Below are 17,371 nucleotides of genomic sequence, written 5' to 3' on the forward strand. Positions count from 1 at the left end.
AAATAAATACTTTTTTAAAAAATGGCTTTCTAGATTATAATTTTTTTCTCATTTGTAACTATTGGAAGATTGTATTCTCCAATAATTAGAAATTTAAAATTAATTTTATTTCCTTCAATCCAGTTGCTTTTAGTAAAAGATAAATCACTTTTAAGAATCACCAAAAGGTTTTTTTTTAATGTTTATTTATTTTTGAGAGAGCACAGGTGCAAGGGAAGGGCAGAGAAAGAATCCCAAGCAGGTGCCTCACTGTCAGTGCAGAGCCCAAGGCTCGAATGGAACTTACAAACCATGAAATCATGACCTGAGCCAAAATCAAGAGTGGCACCCTTAACTGACTGAGCCATCCAGGAGCCCCAAGAATCACCAAAAATTTTAATTAGTCCTCATGTATATTATATTCTCTTAAATATTTAGAATAAAAAACAAAACCAACATTTTAAATTATATAGTAGCTTGCCGTGGACTGAATCGTGTCCCTCCCAAAATTCGTAAATTGAAATGCTAACCCCTAATCTGAAGGTATTTGGAGATTAGATAATCAGGTTTAAAGTCCTGAGAGTGGGGCCCTCATGATGGCATTAGTGCCCTTATAAAAAAAGAACAGAACCAGAAAGCTCACTCTCTTCGAGGATCTGGGACTCCCAAACTCTAGAACTGTGAAAAAATAAATTACTACTGTTTGAGCCACCTTATCTATGGTATTTTGTAATGGCAGCTTGGGGGGGGGGGGGAGTTTTGTGTGTGTGTAACAAAATTAATGTATGTTTACAAATAAAATGCTCATCACATTTTGCTGAACAATTAAGGGGACTCCTAACAAGTTTATTATCCTTTCCTTTTTCTTTAACCAGGATATTAAAAACAGGTTATTTTTCCCAAAAGATTCCATTATGCCAAGTAAAACAAGGTCAAGACTTGCAATAACTTGTGCCCTACAAAAACTGGAATGCATAAAGCATACCATGTAAACCTTATACTGCAGTTCATTAGAACAAATGGAAATGATTTAAATATTGATATTATCTAGCAAAGAGACTTAAATCACAAAATCCAATTTTGTCAGATTTAACAAATTTTAATGGTAAGAATAGAAGTTTAACTTTACTTCAAAAAACATGGCTAAATTGTTTTTATACTGCATACCCAATAAACTCAAAAGATCAATAAACTAATTCTCCTTACACAATCTTCCTTCCTTGAATTTCTATCACTGCTCATAAAATATACTGAAACATGTAATGTTTTCTTTTACTAGATTAGATCAACGTACGAGATTGCTCTTAAAGAATGCACTAACATCAGCATGTTATTTTTTTAAAAAGCTCTCCAGCTATTTACTGGAGCCATATTACTCCTGTTTTAAAGAAAAAAAAAAATTTTTTTTTTAAAGAAAAGGGGGGGGAGAAAGGTAGTCATTTTGAAAAAACTGCCTCAGTAGAAAAGAAAAAAATCACACCCAGATCTGCACACTGGCATGTAATAAGGGCCTTCAGATGGTTTTATTGAGAGTTTTAACTCAATAGATTGTAAGACTTAGAGGAACGTCCATTATTCTAGTAAACAATGAGGCATGCATAAAACTAACAAACAGTAAAATGCGATTTTAAAAATTACAGCTGTCACTATTAATTCTGTGCAGAAAGAAGTCATTTAAATTCTTAAAACTACATACAAATTTTTTAAAAGATCTGGAAGCAGAAACGCCAAATTTTTAACAGCGGATACGAGGGCGGGTGGGGGAAGTGAGGAGCGCCCAGAAGGCAAGGGCTTCAATGGGGGCGTTATTCAATAATGTTCCACAAAAAACAATGTAAAGATTCACTTTTATTTCCCTCAAAACTATAAGGAATACATATTTATAAGAAAAAAATTGTCCAAATTCGCCTAAACTTGAAACCATTGCATTGCGGCCCCTTTTGTCACATTAAGCCTCCGCCTAGCTCGCGGCAGAACAGTTTTGGGGGTTCACTGTATACATCTTATGTGAACAAAGCAACCCTGCGTGGCAGGAGCCGCTTTCGGAGCCAGAACCCAGGAGCCTGGAGCTGGGCACATCGGGCATTCTCGTCGGGCAGAAAGGGAGCTGAAGGGGCCGTGCTCGTCCACTTGGGCCGCTGCCCCCACACTCCCGCCGCTGTCAACCGGAGCCGGCCAGGCGACTCGGGAAGGGTCCGGACAGGCTCCAGACAAACCCACGCCTCCCTCCCGCGCACACAGTCGCCTGGCTGACGCTGCCAGGTGGGCACCGGCCGGACTGCGACCCTGAGCGCCCCCCTGGCACCCCCTCGGCTCAGCCCGGCCCGTTCCGGGGTTCCACTGTAGCCCCCGAGCCCAAGGGCCGGCCCGTCCACTCGGCCTCCCGAACCCGGCGAGGCGGCCTCTCCACAGCCAACGGCCGCCCGCCCGCGCACTCGCCCGGTCCTCTGCGCCCACCTGTTGGTCGCACTCGGGGCACGATTTGGTGGCCATCTTCACTTTCTTGGCTCGAGTTGCAGACATGCTCCTCTCCGGGTGCGGAGGCAGTGGCAGCAGCGGCGGCGGCGGCGGCGGCGGCAGCGGCAGCGGCGGCGGCAGCAGCAGCAGCTCGGGCTCCTCCCCTAGTATCTCATCGGCCTGCCTCCGCCAGGCGGGTCCCTGCTGGCTAGACCAAGGGTTGGGCGGGTGCGCGTGCGCGAATTCGCACGGAGCCTGCGTGCCGGGGGGGGGGGGGGGGGGGCGGCGGCGTGCACCAGCAGCGGCCGCAGGCCTCTCGCGTCGACTCCGCGGGCCCGCGAGACGCGCTGCCACACTCACGGCACCGGTCTTCGAGCGTGTCCAGATTCTCACGACAGGAGACGGTCTCGAAGGTCCAGCGCCACAATGACCACGCCTTCTCCTGCGGAATGCGTGGGGGCGTGGCTTGGGCGTGGCTCAGCAGTAACGGGCGTCGGGATCGGCCAACGAATGCACAGATAAGGCGGGTCGTGGTGCTGGACACCCCCTCCCCCCGGGAGGAAGGAGATCGTGAGTGAAAGTGGTGGAAGAGAAAGCGCGCTTAGCACAAGTCGCGGCATTTAATACACTTCAGTGAATGTTAGCTTCTCTAATTATTGAGGAATTGTAATAGACACCTGCTGAGTCTGCTGTATGTCAAGCCTAGAATCGGCGCTAAGAGATACAAAATTCAACGTTAACTCAAATATGGAAAGCTAATTCTGCCAGCCAGACAAATGTGAATACTAGGAAGTGCCTGCCCTCAAAAAATATGCAGACTACTGTGGTACATGGCCTAACATTAGAATACAGCAGAACTGGGCGGTTGATAGGAAGAGTAAATCGGTTGACTATTTAGAACTTCATACCAAAATTTTAAAGCCACATAGCCATTGACCTAGCCTCATAATCTAGCAATTCATCCCTAATAGTGGAAAAGATATTTTCCACCTGTACTCAAATCCATTTGTGCAAAGATATTGCACTTTGCATCTCTGCTTGTCAGAGCAAAATCAGAAACAGTCCCGGTGTACGACAACAAATTGCTTGGGCAAATTAAGGCATGCACGCAACAGAATATCGCTGCAGTTCTTTAAAGAATGAGATAGATCGGTATGAAGTGATATAATGGTCTCCAAAATACAGTGTTGGAGCACCTTAAGCATCCAACTTCGGCTTAGGTCATGATCTCAAGGTTCATGAGTTCAAGCCCTGCGTAGGGCTCTGTGCTGACAGCTCAGGGCCTGAAGTCTGCTTCGAATTCTTTGTCTCCATCTCTCTGCCCCTCTCCTGCTCGTGCTTTCTCAAAAATAAATATTAAGAAAAAATTTTAAAACAAGTGTTAATTGGAAAAACAAGGTACAGAACACCTTATAAAAATAATATGAAAATGTATTTATACTTGAATATGTATTGAGAAACTGGAGAAAAGGAAATGGACAGCAGGAATAGGAAGACTTATTTTTCATTCCCTATCATTCATATATCCATTCAATTCATATTATTTGAATTTTCTACTAGATCAACCTAGTATGGCCTTTTCCCCCATAAAGGGAAAAGAATTTATAACAACTACTTAAGAGCTACTTAAGAGGTCACCTGCCCCACTGTTGAGGGAGTTAGAAGTCCTAGAAAGCTTTCTAGAAAGTCATCTCCACAGCTGAATCCCTAAGGATGTCAAGTGGAGGTCTCAGGCAGATGGGGCAGAGAAAGTAAGCAATTTGGTGTGGGAACACCAAGTGCAGGGCAAAGTGCTGGGGAGGTGTGCTGTATCCAGTTATTCAGGGTCTTCGCTACCATGGGAAGAAGTTCAGGATTCATCCTGAGGACAATGGGGCAATAAGGGTTTTAAGTTGGAGTAACACGATTCGATTCGAATTTGAGAATGATTGGTCCGGCAAAATTTAAGTTATCAGACCTGAGACAGGAGAAAAGAAAGGTCACTAAAGGAGAGGAGAGGGACTAAAAAATATGAAGGCCATAATGTTAGCAAAACTTGAGAAGCCATTTTGCTGTGGCAGAGAGTTATCAGGGCTATTTCCAGGATAGCTCTGAAGTATCTATTGCAAAGGACTGGAGGACTAGAAGGAGCCATGGAAGATAGTGCTGCAGTTTTCCAAGAATGGGGTGGGACACGAATCAGAAACCTAGGGCCTGCAATCCAAGCCCTGAGGAGTTTTTTGAAAGTTTCATTTCCTTTTTCTGGAAATTTCCTCAAAAGCTCACTTGGCTGGGGTAGGTGTTAATGAAGAGGTCTTTTAATGTCTTTAACTCTATGGTGTTTCCAAAATGGTTAATGTGGCAGACACTGACAGTTGGCTGACACAAACTCCATCTAGGTCCCTGCTTCTCTCTAGATGCCTTCTAGCTAAAGTGGTCATGTGGAGTTATCTGGTCAATAAGATATAAACCAGTCTGCTGAGTGGCATTATCTGCAAAAAGATATAAACCAAAGTCTGCTGAGTGGGATTTGCTGGAAAGGTTCTGAGTTCCTGATAAAAATGAACAGATTCGGGGCGCCTGGGTGGCTCGGTCGGCTGAGCGTCCAACTTTGGCTCAGGTTATGATCTCACCACTTGTGGGTTCCAGCCCCGTGTCAGGTTCTGTGCTGACGGCTCGGAGCTTGGAGCCTGCTTCTGATTCTGTCTCCCTCTCTCTGCCCCTCTCCTGCTTCTGCTCTGTCTTTTTCTTGCAAAAATAAATAAAGGTTAAAATTTTTTTTTAAATGAACAGATTCATGTTAAAAAAAACTCTTTGTCCTTTGCCCTTCATACTTTTTCTTACTGTCTGGGGCATGAACAAGAGACCCTGAAGGTACAAAAAGCCATCTTAGGATGAGACAATGAGGTGTCATATTAGTTACCTATTGTTACATAACAAAGTACCCCAAAACTTGGTGGCTCAGAACAACAAACATTACCTCGGTTCCTCTGGGTTAGGAATCCAGGTGTGGTTCTGCAATCCCATCTGAATGCTCAACCAAAAGGAGATCTATTTCTACGCTCACTCTTTTGATTGTTGGCAGACTGTCCCCTATCACATCATCTCTTCACAACATGGCAATTGTGAGCTGCCTCACAATATAACAATTTGGCTTTCCCTAGAATGAGTAATCCCAAAAAGTATGAGAGAATGCTCATGACAGAAGCCACAATCTCAGAAATGGCATCTCATTGCTTCTGCTGTATTCTAGTCATTAAGCTAGTCACAAAACCCAGCCCACACTCAATGGGCTGACGACCTCAGAAGCCATGCATAGAACTATAATCAAAGTCCACTAAGGATGAACAAAGTGCGTGGGTCCCTGATAGCACTGTTAAGTGCCTACTCCAGTCATAGCCTGCCTCCCTATTTTCCTTATAATGTGAAAGGGGGAAAGTAGCTCAAAATAAGATACAGCTCCACACCCACCAGAATAGATAAAAAGAGTGACATCAAATGTTAGTGAGAATGGGGGGTATAAAATAGTGTAATCACTTTGGGAAAAGGTCTAGGAAAACTAGATATATACATATGCCTATGACCCAGTATTTCCAATCTTAGATATTTATCCAAAAGATACAAAAGATACATCCACAAAAAGACTTGTGCAAGAATATTCATAACAGCTTTATTCAAAATAGGCTCAAACTGTGAAAAAAAACCCACAAATGTTCATCAAACAGGTAAATAGATAAATTGTTATATTTGTTTCATGGAATACTAATCAGCTTTTCAAAGGAATGAAACATTGATACACACAAAATGGGTTAATTTCAAAAACATTATGCTTAGTAAACGAAGCCTTACACAAAAGAGCACATCCTGTACAATTCTATTTATGTGTAATTCTAGAACAGGCAAAACTATTCCATGGTAGAAAAAAAATCAGAGCAGTTGTTTTGCCTCTTGGGGTCTTGTAAGGGTGGGGATAAAATGAAAAGGGGTATGAGAGAACTTTCTGGGCTGATAGTAATAGTCTGTATCTTCGACAGGGATTTGTATTACACAAGTGTTTGCATTTGTCAAAACATACTGAATAGTACAATTAAGATTTGGGCATTTTATCAAATTTAAATTTATGAGAACAAGAACTTTAAACAAATATTGAATTCTAGGTAATGATATGTATGCTGAAGTATTAAGGGTGAAATGTGCTAATGCCTGCAACTTTACATTGAAAGGCATAAAAAAAAAGGATAGCTACGTGGGTAGGTAGAGTGATAAAGTATAATCATAAAGTAAAGTAATGTCAATTTAGGTGGCTGGCATACAGGTGTTCACTGTAAAATTCAGGTATTTTGTTTTTATGTTTGAAAATGTTCATAAGTTACAGGAAACAAAACCTACGTATTTAAGCCACTGTTCATTAGGTTTTCAATTATGTCTTATCCACATATTCCTTACTTACACTGATACCAAAACAAGGATTTTCCATAAAGTGAATGACACTGGCCCTAATACTTATTCATTTAATAAACATTTACTAGGTACCTACCATGTGCTGGACCTTGTGCTCTTGATGGGGGTATAATCTTGTGAGGAAAAAAGTCCCTGCTGTTGTGAATCTTATAATCCAACAGAGAAGATGACAAACATATACTATCACACCAATAAACATGTAACTACTGTGATCAGTTACAAAGGAACCATACTGGGGCTCTAAGTCCATTGACAAGGGGACCTGACCTGTAGTGGGGTGGGGTAATCAGGTAAGACATCCTGGGAGAAATGTGCATGACAGGTAGAGTTAATAAGGTGAAGAACAGTAGCAGCACGGACAAATTAGCTGAGATAAAAGGAAGTGAAAGGAGGTTCTGTGGCCAAAGCACCAACAGAAAGAAGAGAGAGTCCAACCTACTGGCAGGTCCTGGAAGAGTCTACTTTCCACTGGCTTTTGATCCTACTCTAACTTTACCCAAGACCTTTTATGCATGCTATTAAACTAACTGTAGGTGCTCTAGTCTCACAATAAGCAATCAGACCAGGCAGGAGCTTCTTTAATAATGGTTACTACATACTTAATAAACCAAAATGGCTATTCAGAGCCACTTTGTTTTTTTGTTTTAAGTAAACTCTACCCCCAACACAGGGCTCTAACTCACGATCCCAAGATCAAGAGTCACGTAAGTGACTCAAAGCCACTTCATATTCCCTTTTGTAATAAGGACCCAAGCCAGGGAATGGCAGGGAGGTGAGATGTAGCAGCTTCCATCTCACTCCTTTGACACTCAAACCAAAGTTTCTACCAAGGAACCTCTTAAAGCTTTTTTTTTTTTCCCCCTAGGAAAGGAGAATAAGATGGGATGCTTGGCAGGACTTTATGTGTATAAAATTTCTCATTTTTCTTGAAAATCTAATATAGCTTCCAGTTATAAATTTAAAGCTGTAGTTCCAGGGCACCTAGGTGGCTCAGTCAGTTGAGTGTTCAACTCTTGATTTTGGCTCAGGTCATGATCGTACAGTTTGTGAGATGGAGCCTTGTGTTGGACTCTGCACTGTTAGCTGCTTGGGATTCTCTCTCTCCCTCTCTCTCTGCCTTTCTCCCACTTGTGCTCTCACACATCTCTCTCAAAATAATCTGAAAAAAAAAAAAGTTGTAGTTGCTACTTGCTACAGAAAAGCCACAGGCTCAAAGTGACTGAAGAAGTCATCCCTCTTCTACAGCTGGGTACCTCTGGACAGTCCAAGCCAGGCACCAGCCTCAGTGAGCACTGAACTCACCCCAACTGGCTACCATGGACACAGAGGGGCCTCCAGAGGTATCCCACACACCTTACTTTGTTTCTTCTGCTTTTACTTTTCATAGTATTAAGTACTACTTATTGGGCATCTACTCCATGACTGTGCTTTACATTGTCCCTCTTGATCCCCAACCCCTGCAAGGTGGTATCATGAACTTCATTTTACAATTTAGTAAGGCTCAGGGGAGAGTATCAGTCAGGAATCTTTCTTCTGCCAAAATAGCCCAGCTCTCCAAAATGGTTTAAGCAAAAAGGGTACTTGCCATCTCACATAACCAAAATATATTAATAGTAGTAAAGGCACAACTCAATCCAGGACCCATTTCTGCCTCTCAAGTCTACACCCCTTCTTGGAGGTGGTAAGGACGATTGCTAGGATAACTGAACATTCTATAACTGCTCCTTTCCATGTGTCATCATATTTCACTGCTTCTTTTTGGGTTGCCTACCCATCCCCAAACCACTCATTTGGGCTGAACAAGGATATCCACCAACTGTTTTAGACAAAAGTCTAGGATCCAACTCTGAAGTCTGACAAGGGGTCTGAGAATTGAAGAAAGGATGAATGGCCATAAAGCAACTACTACTCAGACTAAGTAACTATACAACACCACTTTCTTTCACATTGGGCAACCCTCTGTGATCATTTGACCTCACCCTTGTACTTGCTGCCTTTCATATAAAGTCCTTACCATACTTCTGGTTTTAGTCTGGTTACCTTATCAGTCTGAGCTAAATCTCAGGCTTCATTCTCTCTTGAGAGTAAGCAAGAGTCCACAAAAACACTAAATAGATTCCTTGACAATCCAAGGATGGGGCAGTAAAATAAGCAGGTGACTCCAGACCAGGGCATCCAGCCAGGGGAGTAAATTAGAACTGAAGGGCACTCTGCTCACAAAGCCTCTGTCATAGCGCAGGACTGTTACCCAAAGAAAGGGACATCTTTATTTTTAATTTATAGTAATGCATCCCATGGTCTTTAATCTTTTAGCTCACAGTCAATTCTACTTTAGGTAATGTCCATTCCATCTTTCCCTCCAATTGTCTCCCTTCTTCCCTCTTTCTGTCTCTTCAAGTAAGATCCATTCCAGGATGTCCTTCTCTCACCTCTTAGCTTTTAGGATTCCCTAACTCTCCTTCATAGGATAGACACAGCAAGTTGTCAGGAGGGAGAAAGGCAGGAAGAGGACCATCAGTTATCTTTATGCCAACTTAATCCCTGGAAGCCACAAGGAGTAACTGCAATCTAGCTATAAAATCATAAAGAGCCCATTAATTATGGTCTCTGACAGGCCACTTACACTTTTTTAAAAATAAAGAGTAAGAATGGAAAACCTATGAAAGGGATTGGCTCTGTGTGACAGTAAGTACTACCACTCAAAAGCACCACTGTGCCATGTCTATTGTGTGCATGGCTTTCGGTGTTAGAAACATGCTTTCATTTCTTTATTCAAAAAATATTTTCTCAGAGCCTGAAAGCTTCTGTTGAGGCTGCTCATCTCTCTAAAACCTTCTTTATACCCAGATATTTGCATGGCTGACTCCTAAGCATCTTTCAAACATATATACACTCTGGGTTGTTCTACATTCCTCCAATGAAGAAGCCCAAAACTCAGGGGTAGCTTGTAGTTTTCCAGTACATTAGGTACCTTTCAGTCTTCATGTTCTGCCAGGGTCTGGGAAGATATTAGGTTGAACCATATGAAACTGCCTTTATATAAAAATGAAAATGTTATATTTTTCAGAAAAAGAAAAGTTTCATTCAACCAAAATATGTGCTGCTAGCAATAACTGCTTTCCCAAAATGATAAATTTTTCCAAATACTAAATTACATATTAATAAAATTCAGCATTGTTAACATTTATTCAAATCCTTCAATTACTGTTCTCTTTTGGAGAATGTTCTGTTTCTTAGACTTCCAAATGATGAAAAAGGTGGTAATCTGTTGAAAAAAGGTCAGGTGAGTGTGATGGATATGACAAAAGTTCTTGGCCCAATTCAGTTATTCCCTATGGTGGTCCGCAATTTCAGTGGTCAAATGTTGTCATGGAAAAGTATAGGTCCATGTCTGTTAACCAATGCAGAGTGCTTTTAAATCCATTTTTATACATAATTTCAACTTCTTGACAATAAGATGCTACTGTTAGTTTTGCCTGGGCTAAAAGTAATAAATACTCTCTTTGCAGACCACCATCATTACTAGAACCTTCATTTTGGTTGCAGCGATAGTTTTAACACGTTTGGGAACTTCATCAACATCCAACCATTGTCCAGACCACTTTCATTTTTTGTCAAAGCTTATGATCCTCTCCAGAATAGGTCTCTGCTCTTTCAAATCCTAAGGTATGAGCACATCTCTAATCATCTCCATATATGATCATCCATCAGTTGGTGTGGTACCTACCCATTTGTCCAACTTTTTCACCTTTCCTATTGCAGCCAGATGTCGAGAAATTGTTGTAGCAGAAACTCCTAAGTCTGCTGCAAGGCATCGAATTGCCATTTTGGGGTTAGCTTCCACCATGGCTCTCAATTGATCTTCATTTAAAACAGATTTGGGTCTCCCTCGAGGCTCATTTTTCAGACTCAGATCCCCAGAACGAAATTTTTCAAACCACCACCGGATAGTCCTTTCACTAACAGAGCCTTCTCCAAAGACAGAATTGATGTTTCTACTTGCTGTGGCTGCACTATGTCCTAGTTTAAATTCATATAAAAACAGTATTCGCAAATCTTTCAAAGATATGGTACAGTCCACTTCTGTGGAAGAAATAAACAATAAAAACTCAGCCATCAAAGAAAACTGAAGACCATAATATCATTACAAATACTAAACAACACACCTGAAAACAGACCTGATATCAACTTTACCAATCATGGCCAAGTTTCAACTAGTCAAATATCAGAAATTTCATCTGGAGAACACACGTTTTTTATCACTGTGTTCTGCTGCCATCAGTTGATATCAGGCAGATGACTTTACAGTAGGAATAAAATTTCCAGTAATTTTATACGCATTACCATAAAAGAAATGATTTTGAACTAAAATAGAAGTTGTGCTTTTAAATCTAGGAACTCAATGCCACACAATTTTTTCTCTACTATCAAATTAAGATTTCAGATAAGTTTAATGCTTAGAAAAAAAATCTCCCATAATGGGCTGATAAATACCTGTTTCTTATGTTTTCTGACAGAAGTATTTTTAGGTGTTCCTCTTCCCTGTTTCACATGATCTGAATGCTACTTCACACATTCTTTACACATTCTAAATCCTTATTTACTACGGAATTTTTCTTCTTTCGCCTCTCTGCTTCACTTTCTTTGGCTTCATACTTAATTTTGGCGTAAATGAATATAAATAGTATTTTAGGTATATGAAAGAACTGTTTGCCTAAGTTCACGTTTCCCCCTGGCAGTCATGTATTTAAATGGCACTAGGGTCCACTGCCCAGTGTACTTTTTAAAACTATAACCATAACATACATGTGACCTAAACCTACCAAAAGGGTTAGAGAGAGAGAGAGAAAGGTTCAGCAGAATTCAAATCTGGGAATATCTTGCGGTAAGAAGGGGGAAGTTTTCCTTTTCAGCAGCTTTAATTCCAGCCCTTTGTAAGTACATATTCCTCCAATACTAACTTTTCTGCCTTTTTCCTCCCCTATACTTCCAAGATGGCAAAGTGGAAAGGGAAAAGGTTTCTATTCCTTTCTACCCTCACTTAAGTTCTAAACTATTTCAAATAAGTCAATAATCTATTACAAAAGCAGAAAAAAATTCTGACCTCAACCATAAAATAGTTACCAAAAAACAAAAAAGCACCCCATATATTTAACTATATGATAAATATTAGGAAAGTGAGTAACTGTATTTTAGTCCCTAATACACTGAAAGCAATTACCCTATTGTTCATAAATGGAACAGGAATAGGGGAGAAAGGTTTTCCATCAATATAGTAGATTTAATAAATGCAAGAAGCATAACATCCCACTTCAGACATACTAATTGAGATATAACCAAAAAACAAAACTTGTTTTAATACAGAGCTAAATCCAAAAGCAGTAGAGAATTTCCCAAATGCAAAAAAGTGGGAAACATTAAAAGAGCACAGTGGGGAAGGGACACATGAATAGAATTCATACTCTTCATCTCAGAACTATATACAAATAATGGAACAATCTAAAACAGACATTTTAAGATGTTAGAATATGACATTTTGAAACATGCCTTTAATGTTCAAAGAGAAAACAAAGAAATAGATTTCATTCAGCAAGAACAGGCCATTGTGAAAGAAAAACCTCCCACATTATATTTAGTTGTCATATCTTGTTTCTTCCAATCTCTGACAATGCTACAGTCTTCCCTTATTTTTCATGATCATGACTCTTAAAGACTACTTATTGGTTTACTCTGTCAAATATATCTCATTTGGGTTTGGCTGATGACTGGACTAAGGTTATACATTTTGGCAAGAGTACACAGAAATGATGAATCCTTCCCAGTGCATCATATCATGGTTTCATGATATCAATATGTTTTATTATTGTGATGTTCACCTTGATCATTTATTAAGCGATTTATTAAGATAAATTTTAGCAGGTTTCATTCTGATAAATTTACTATCTTTCCCTTTGTGATTAATGAAGATATACTTTGGGGGACATTCTTTGAATCTATATGAATTTTACTTCTCAAATTTTCACTCACTAATTTTACAGTCAATTGGTGGATCTTGTCTACAGTAATTATTACTGTGTTTAGCTAATATTTCTTTTCTATTTTCCTCATATCTTACATCTTTCCACAGTTTTAATTGGAATTTTACTATAAGCGAGAATTGTTCATTTTCCCCATTTTTTTTATCTGTATCAGTATGGACTCATGGATATTTACATTATTCTATGAATTATAATCCAGTGATTTCATTATTTCTTTTGCTCAAATTGCTCCAGCTTCGGCCATTAGAACTCTTTCCGGTTGACTCCCATGTTTTTTCAACAATATCCCCCTGCCTTTTTAAAAGCATTTTGTATTACCTGGCACACATCAAGGTGTCCCAGGCACCTTTAGTATTTTCTCTCAGTCCTAGAATCAACAACTTCTCCAAGGAGCCCTGGTTCCTTTTATTTGAGGAAATAAAATATTTACTTAGAAATAAAAAACTGGATCCTAGGTTTATTCATTACTATTGGGGTGTCATACCTTTTAGTCACTCTCAGTGGACATTGGTAGGAAACATGCATAACAACCCACACATATATTGATATCTCAGATACCAAACCAAACCCAAACCAACAGAGTTCATTTTAGCCTTCTCTTTTCTTTATTTATGAGAACCCAGTTCTTGTTATTTAAAACACTTACCTATTTGTTCAGTTTGAGTACACACATAAGGCAGTTTCAGAATTGCTGATCTATGCCCCTGTGAGAAATACATTTACTGACTAGATTACAGCATTAATGTGCAGTTCTTTTTAACATTACAGTATCCAGTGAAGATGTTATTTTCGAAAAAAACTTGGAATAAAGCTCTTTTCTTCCTCCATCCCCTTTAATGTCACTCCTTCCTCATTCCTCATACCTAGTTCCCATCACCCCACTTTTTTGCACCCCTTTCCCACCTACCCCCTATAGGTTACCAATCACTTTAGTTTCCAGTTTATCCTCCCAGTACGGATTCTACACAAGTGAGCAGATGTGTATGTACTGTCTTATTATCTCCTTCTTTCTTACACAAAAGAATAGTATACTATGGATACTCCTGCGACTTTTGTCACTTAACAGCATATTATCCTGGCAACACTCCGTATCAATTGATATAGATCATTCTCATTCTTTTTTTACAGCTCCATTATTCCACTGCATGGACATACCATAGTTTAATCACTTTGCTATGTATGGGCATTTAGACTGTTTCCAACATTTTGCAATTTACATTACACTACTTTGATGCAGTGAATATCTTGTATGTATGCATTTTTATATTGTTGGAGGTGTATCTTCATGGTAAAATCCCAGAAATGGTCAAAAAATTAACAAATACATATTTTTAGGTATTACCAAATTTCCCTTCCAAAGGATTGTAACAATTCACATTCTCAACAGCAATGTATAGGAGTATCCATATCTTCACAGCTTCACCAACGAAGTATATGGTCATATTTTAAAATTTTTGTCATTGATAGGTATTATTTTAATTTGCATTTCTCTAATTATGAGTGAATTTGAACTTTTTTCATATACTTTAGGCCATTACTATGTCTTACTTTTTTGAGTTGTCTCTTCATGTCTGATTCACATTTTTACAACAGGTTTTTGGAACTCTGTCCCAAACTCAAATTTTTTGTTTTATTTCAAAACCTTAAATCTCACAACCACTGTTTATTACCAAGGTGAACTCTGATCTTCATTCACAATGGGCTTATCAATAGGATTTCTGGTAGGAAGTATGGGTGCCAGAGCCTCCAAACTTTTTGGATTTGCTGTGATGGGGATCCACTACCACCAGCAGGGTGCAGTCATACTGGATGGGGATGTCTGTGAGCTCCTTCTTGGAAGCCTCATCTACATATTTCTAGTAATAAGTACACCAGGGCTTTGGAGCTGGTACTGGTGAACTGTGCAAACCTGGACCACGTAACTACCACTGTCCATGCAGACTCAGACATCCACCCCAGGAAATCATTCCTTGCCCAGAAGCACAACAGGTTCAAGTAGCTTGTACTGTAGTGTGCACTGATGGATCATCTCCAGGGACTGTCCATTCACCTGGATAAGGCCATTGCCCTGTTTGCAATGCACCAGGATGTGCACTGGCCACCTTCCTGTGTCCAAGGACCTGCATGGACTGTAGAGGGCCCTTGGACTGCATAGCTACCAGTGGGGCAAGAGCTCCTCACTGCCTGGCACTGCAACCTGAAAAGCTTTTGTCCCTCAAACTTTAAAAGCTATTTAAATATAAAAAGTATTGTCCTTTTTATTGGTATATATTATGAATATTTTCCCCCAGTTTCTCTTTGAAAAACTTTTATTTACGGGATTTTTTTTTTGTTATGCAAGAATTTAACTTAGTGAAATTTATCAACCTTTTCTTTTAATGCTTCTGGATTTTAAGTCACAGTTAGCAAGCCTACATACCAACTATAGAGGAATTAACTTATGTTAATGGTAGATAATAATGGCTCTTTTAATAATAGTGCAGGGACAACTGGGTAGCCATTTGGGAAATGCTAAAAGTGGATCATTCATTGTTCCATGAAAAAAAGTAGATCATTTCCAAAAAAAGTTTCCAAAAACTTTCCAAACTTCAGCAAAGTTGTCAGATACAAGAATAAAAATCAACTCTGTTTTTATACACCAGGGATGAATAACTTCAAGAGAAAACTAAAAAAGCAATTCCAATAAAATACTTAGGAATGAATCTAACCAAGGACTTAAGATTTTATGCTGAACACATTGCTGAAAGAAATCAAGCAAGATCTAAATAAATTAAAAGACAATCATACTCATAGATAGGAAGACTTAACATCATTAAGATGTCAGTATTACCCAAGCAATCTACAAATTCACTATAATCCCCATCAAAAGTCCAACAGCCTTTTTGGCAGAAATGGAAAAGCAGATCCTTATTTTTATACAGAATCACAAGGGGCCCTGAATAACCAAAATAATCTTGTAAAGGAATAAAGTTGGAGAACCCACACTTCCCAACTTTGAAACTAACTACAAAGCCACAATAATTAAAACAATATGGGCATAAGAACAAACATAAAGAACAATGGACTAGAAAGAAACCCTCACACATATGGTCAACTGATTTTCGACAAGGGTGTCAAGACCATTTAGTGGGAAAGGATGGTTTTTCAACAAATAGTACTGGGAAAACTGTATATCCACATGCAAAAGAATGAAGTTGGACCCTAACCCAGACCTTATACAAAAATTAATTCAAAAATGGATCAAAGACCTAAATGTAAAAACTAAAATTACAAAAGTCTTTAAGAGAACATTGAGGAAAATCTTCATGGCCCTGGATTTGACAACAGTTTAATGGATATGACAACAAAAGTAAAAACAGGTAAACTGGACTGCATCAAAATTTAAAACTTCTGGGCAAAAGACACAATTAACAGTGAAAAGGCAACCCACAGAATAGAATATTTGCAAATCATGAATCTGATAAGGGGTAAATATCCAGAATATATAAAGAGCTCCTACAACTCAACAACAAAATACAAATAGCCTGATTAAAAAAAAATTGTTTTTAATGTTTATTTTTTTGAGACACAGAGAGAGTCAGAGCACAAGCAGGGAAGGAGGAGCAAAGAGAGGGAGACACAGAATCTGAAGCAGGCTCCAGGCTCTGAGCCATCAGCACAGCTGATTCAACACGGGATTCAAACCCACGAACCACAAGACCATGACCTGAGCCAAAGTCAGATGCTTAACCAACTGAGCCATCGAGGTGCCCCACAAATAGCCTGATTTTAAAATGAGCAAAGAGCACTAGAATAAATGTTTCTCAAACAAAAATATATACAAGGCCAACAAGGATTTGAAAAGATGGCCAACATCATTAATCATTAGGGAAATGCAAATCAAAACCACAATGAGGTATCAACTCACACCCAAAAGGACAGCTACTAACAAGAGAAAATAACAAATGTTAGCAAAGATACAGAGAAACTGGAACACTTGGGCACAGCTGGTGGGAACAAAAAATGGTACAAGTCTCTATGGAAAACATTCATGTTGGTTTCTCAAAAAATTAAGAACAGAATTACCATATGATCCAATAATTCCATTTCTGGGAATATATCCAAAAGAACTGAATACAGGTCTCAAAGAGGTATTTATATACCCACAATCACAGCATCATTATTCACAATGGCCAAAAGGTGGAAACAACCCAAGTGTCTATCAACCAATAAATGGATAAAGAAAATGTGGTAATTGTATACAATGGAATATTATTCAGCCTTAAAAAGAAAGGAAGTTCTGGGGTGCCTGGATGACTCAGTAGGTTGAGCGTCTGACTCTTGATTTTGGCTCAGGTCATGATCCTAGGGTCGTGGGATCGAGCCCCATGTCAGGATCCATGCTGAGTGTGGAGCCTGCTTAAGATTCTCTCTCTCCCTCTGCTCCTCCCCCTGCCCCAAACAACAGAAAAGAGAAA

The 17,371-nt window shown here is 39.5% G+C and overlaps 2 protein-coding genes and 1 pseudogene across 3 annotated transcripts in view; all 3 read right to left on the reverse strand.

Annotated features, from left to right (window-relative positions):
* Positions 1-2,661, reverse strand: part of CE2H16orf87 (chromosome E2 C16orf87 homolog) — a 33,355-nt gene extending 30,694 nt beyond the window's left edge. For both annotated transcript variants that reach the window (XM_023246022.2, XM_023246021.2), the window contains exon 1: positions 2,437-2,661. In XM_023246022.2, the coding sequence (XP_023101790.1) occupies positions 2,437-2,502 (66 nt within the window). In that variant the 5' untranslated portion in view covers positions 2,503-2,661. The remainder of the gene's footprint in view (positions 1-2,436) is intronic.
* Positions 2,662-2,687: 26 nt separating this feature from the next.
* The window catches only part of LOC111556304, a 54,879-nt gene continuing 40,195 nt past the window's right edge, over positions 2,688-17,371 (reverse strand). The window contains exons 2-3 of the mRNA XM_023245116.2: positions 10,604-10,959; positions 2,688-2,972 (exon numbers count right to left, since the gene is read on the reverse strand). Coding sequence (XP_023100884.2) covers positions 2,826-2,972; positions 10,604-10,959 — 503 coding nt within the window. The 3' untranslated portion in view covers positions 2,688-2,825. The remainder of the gene's footprint in view (positions 2,973-10,603; positions 10,960-17,371) is intronic.
* On the reverse strand, positions 13,625-16,373 carry LOC111558114 (annotated as a pseudogene).

The sequence above is a fragment of the Felis catus genome, chromosome E2 (genome assembly GCF_018350175.1).
Source record: "Felis catus isolate Fca126 chromosome E2, F.catus_Fca126_mat1.0, whole genome shotgun sequence".
Taxonomy (NCBI): Eukaryota; Metazoa; Chordata; class Mammalia; order Carnivora; family Felidae; genus Felis; species Felis catus.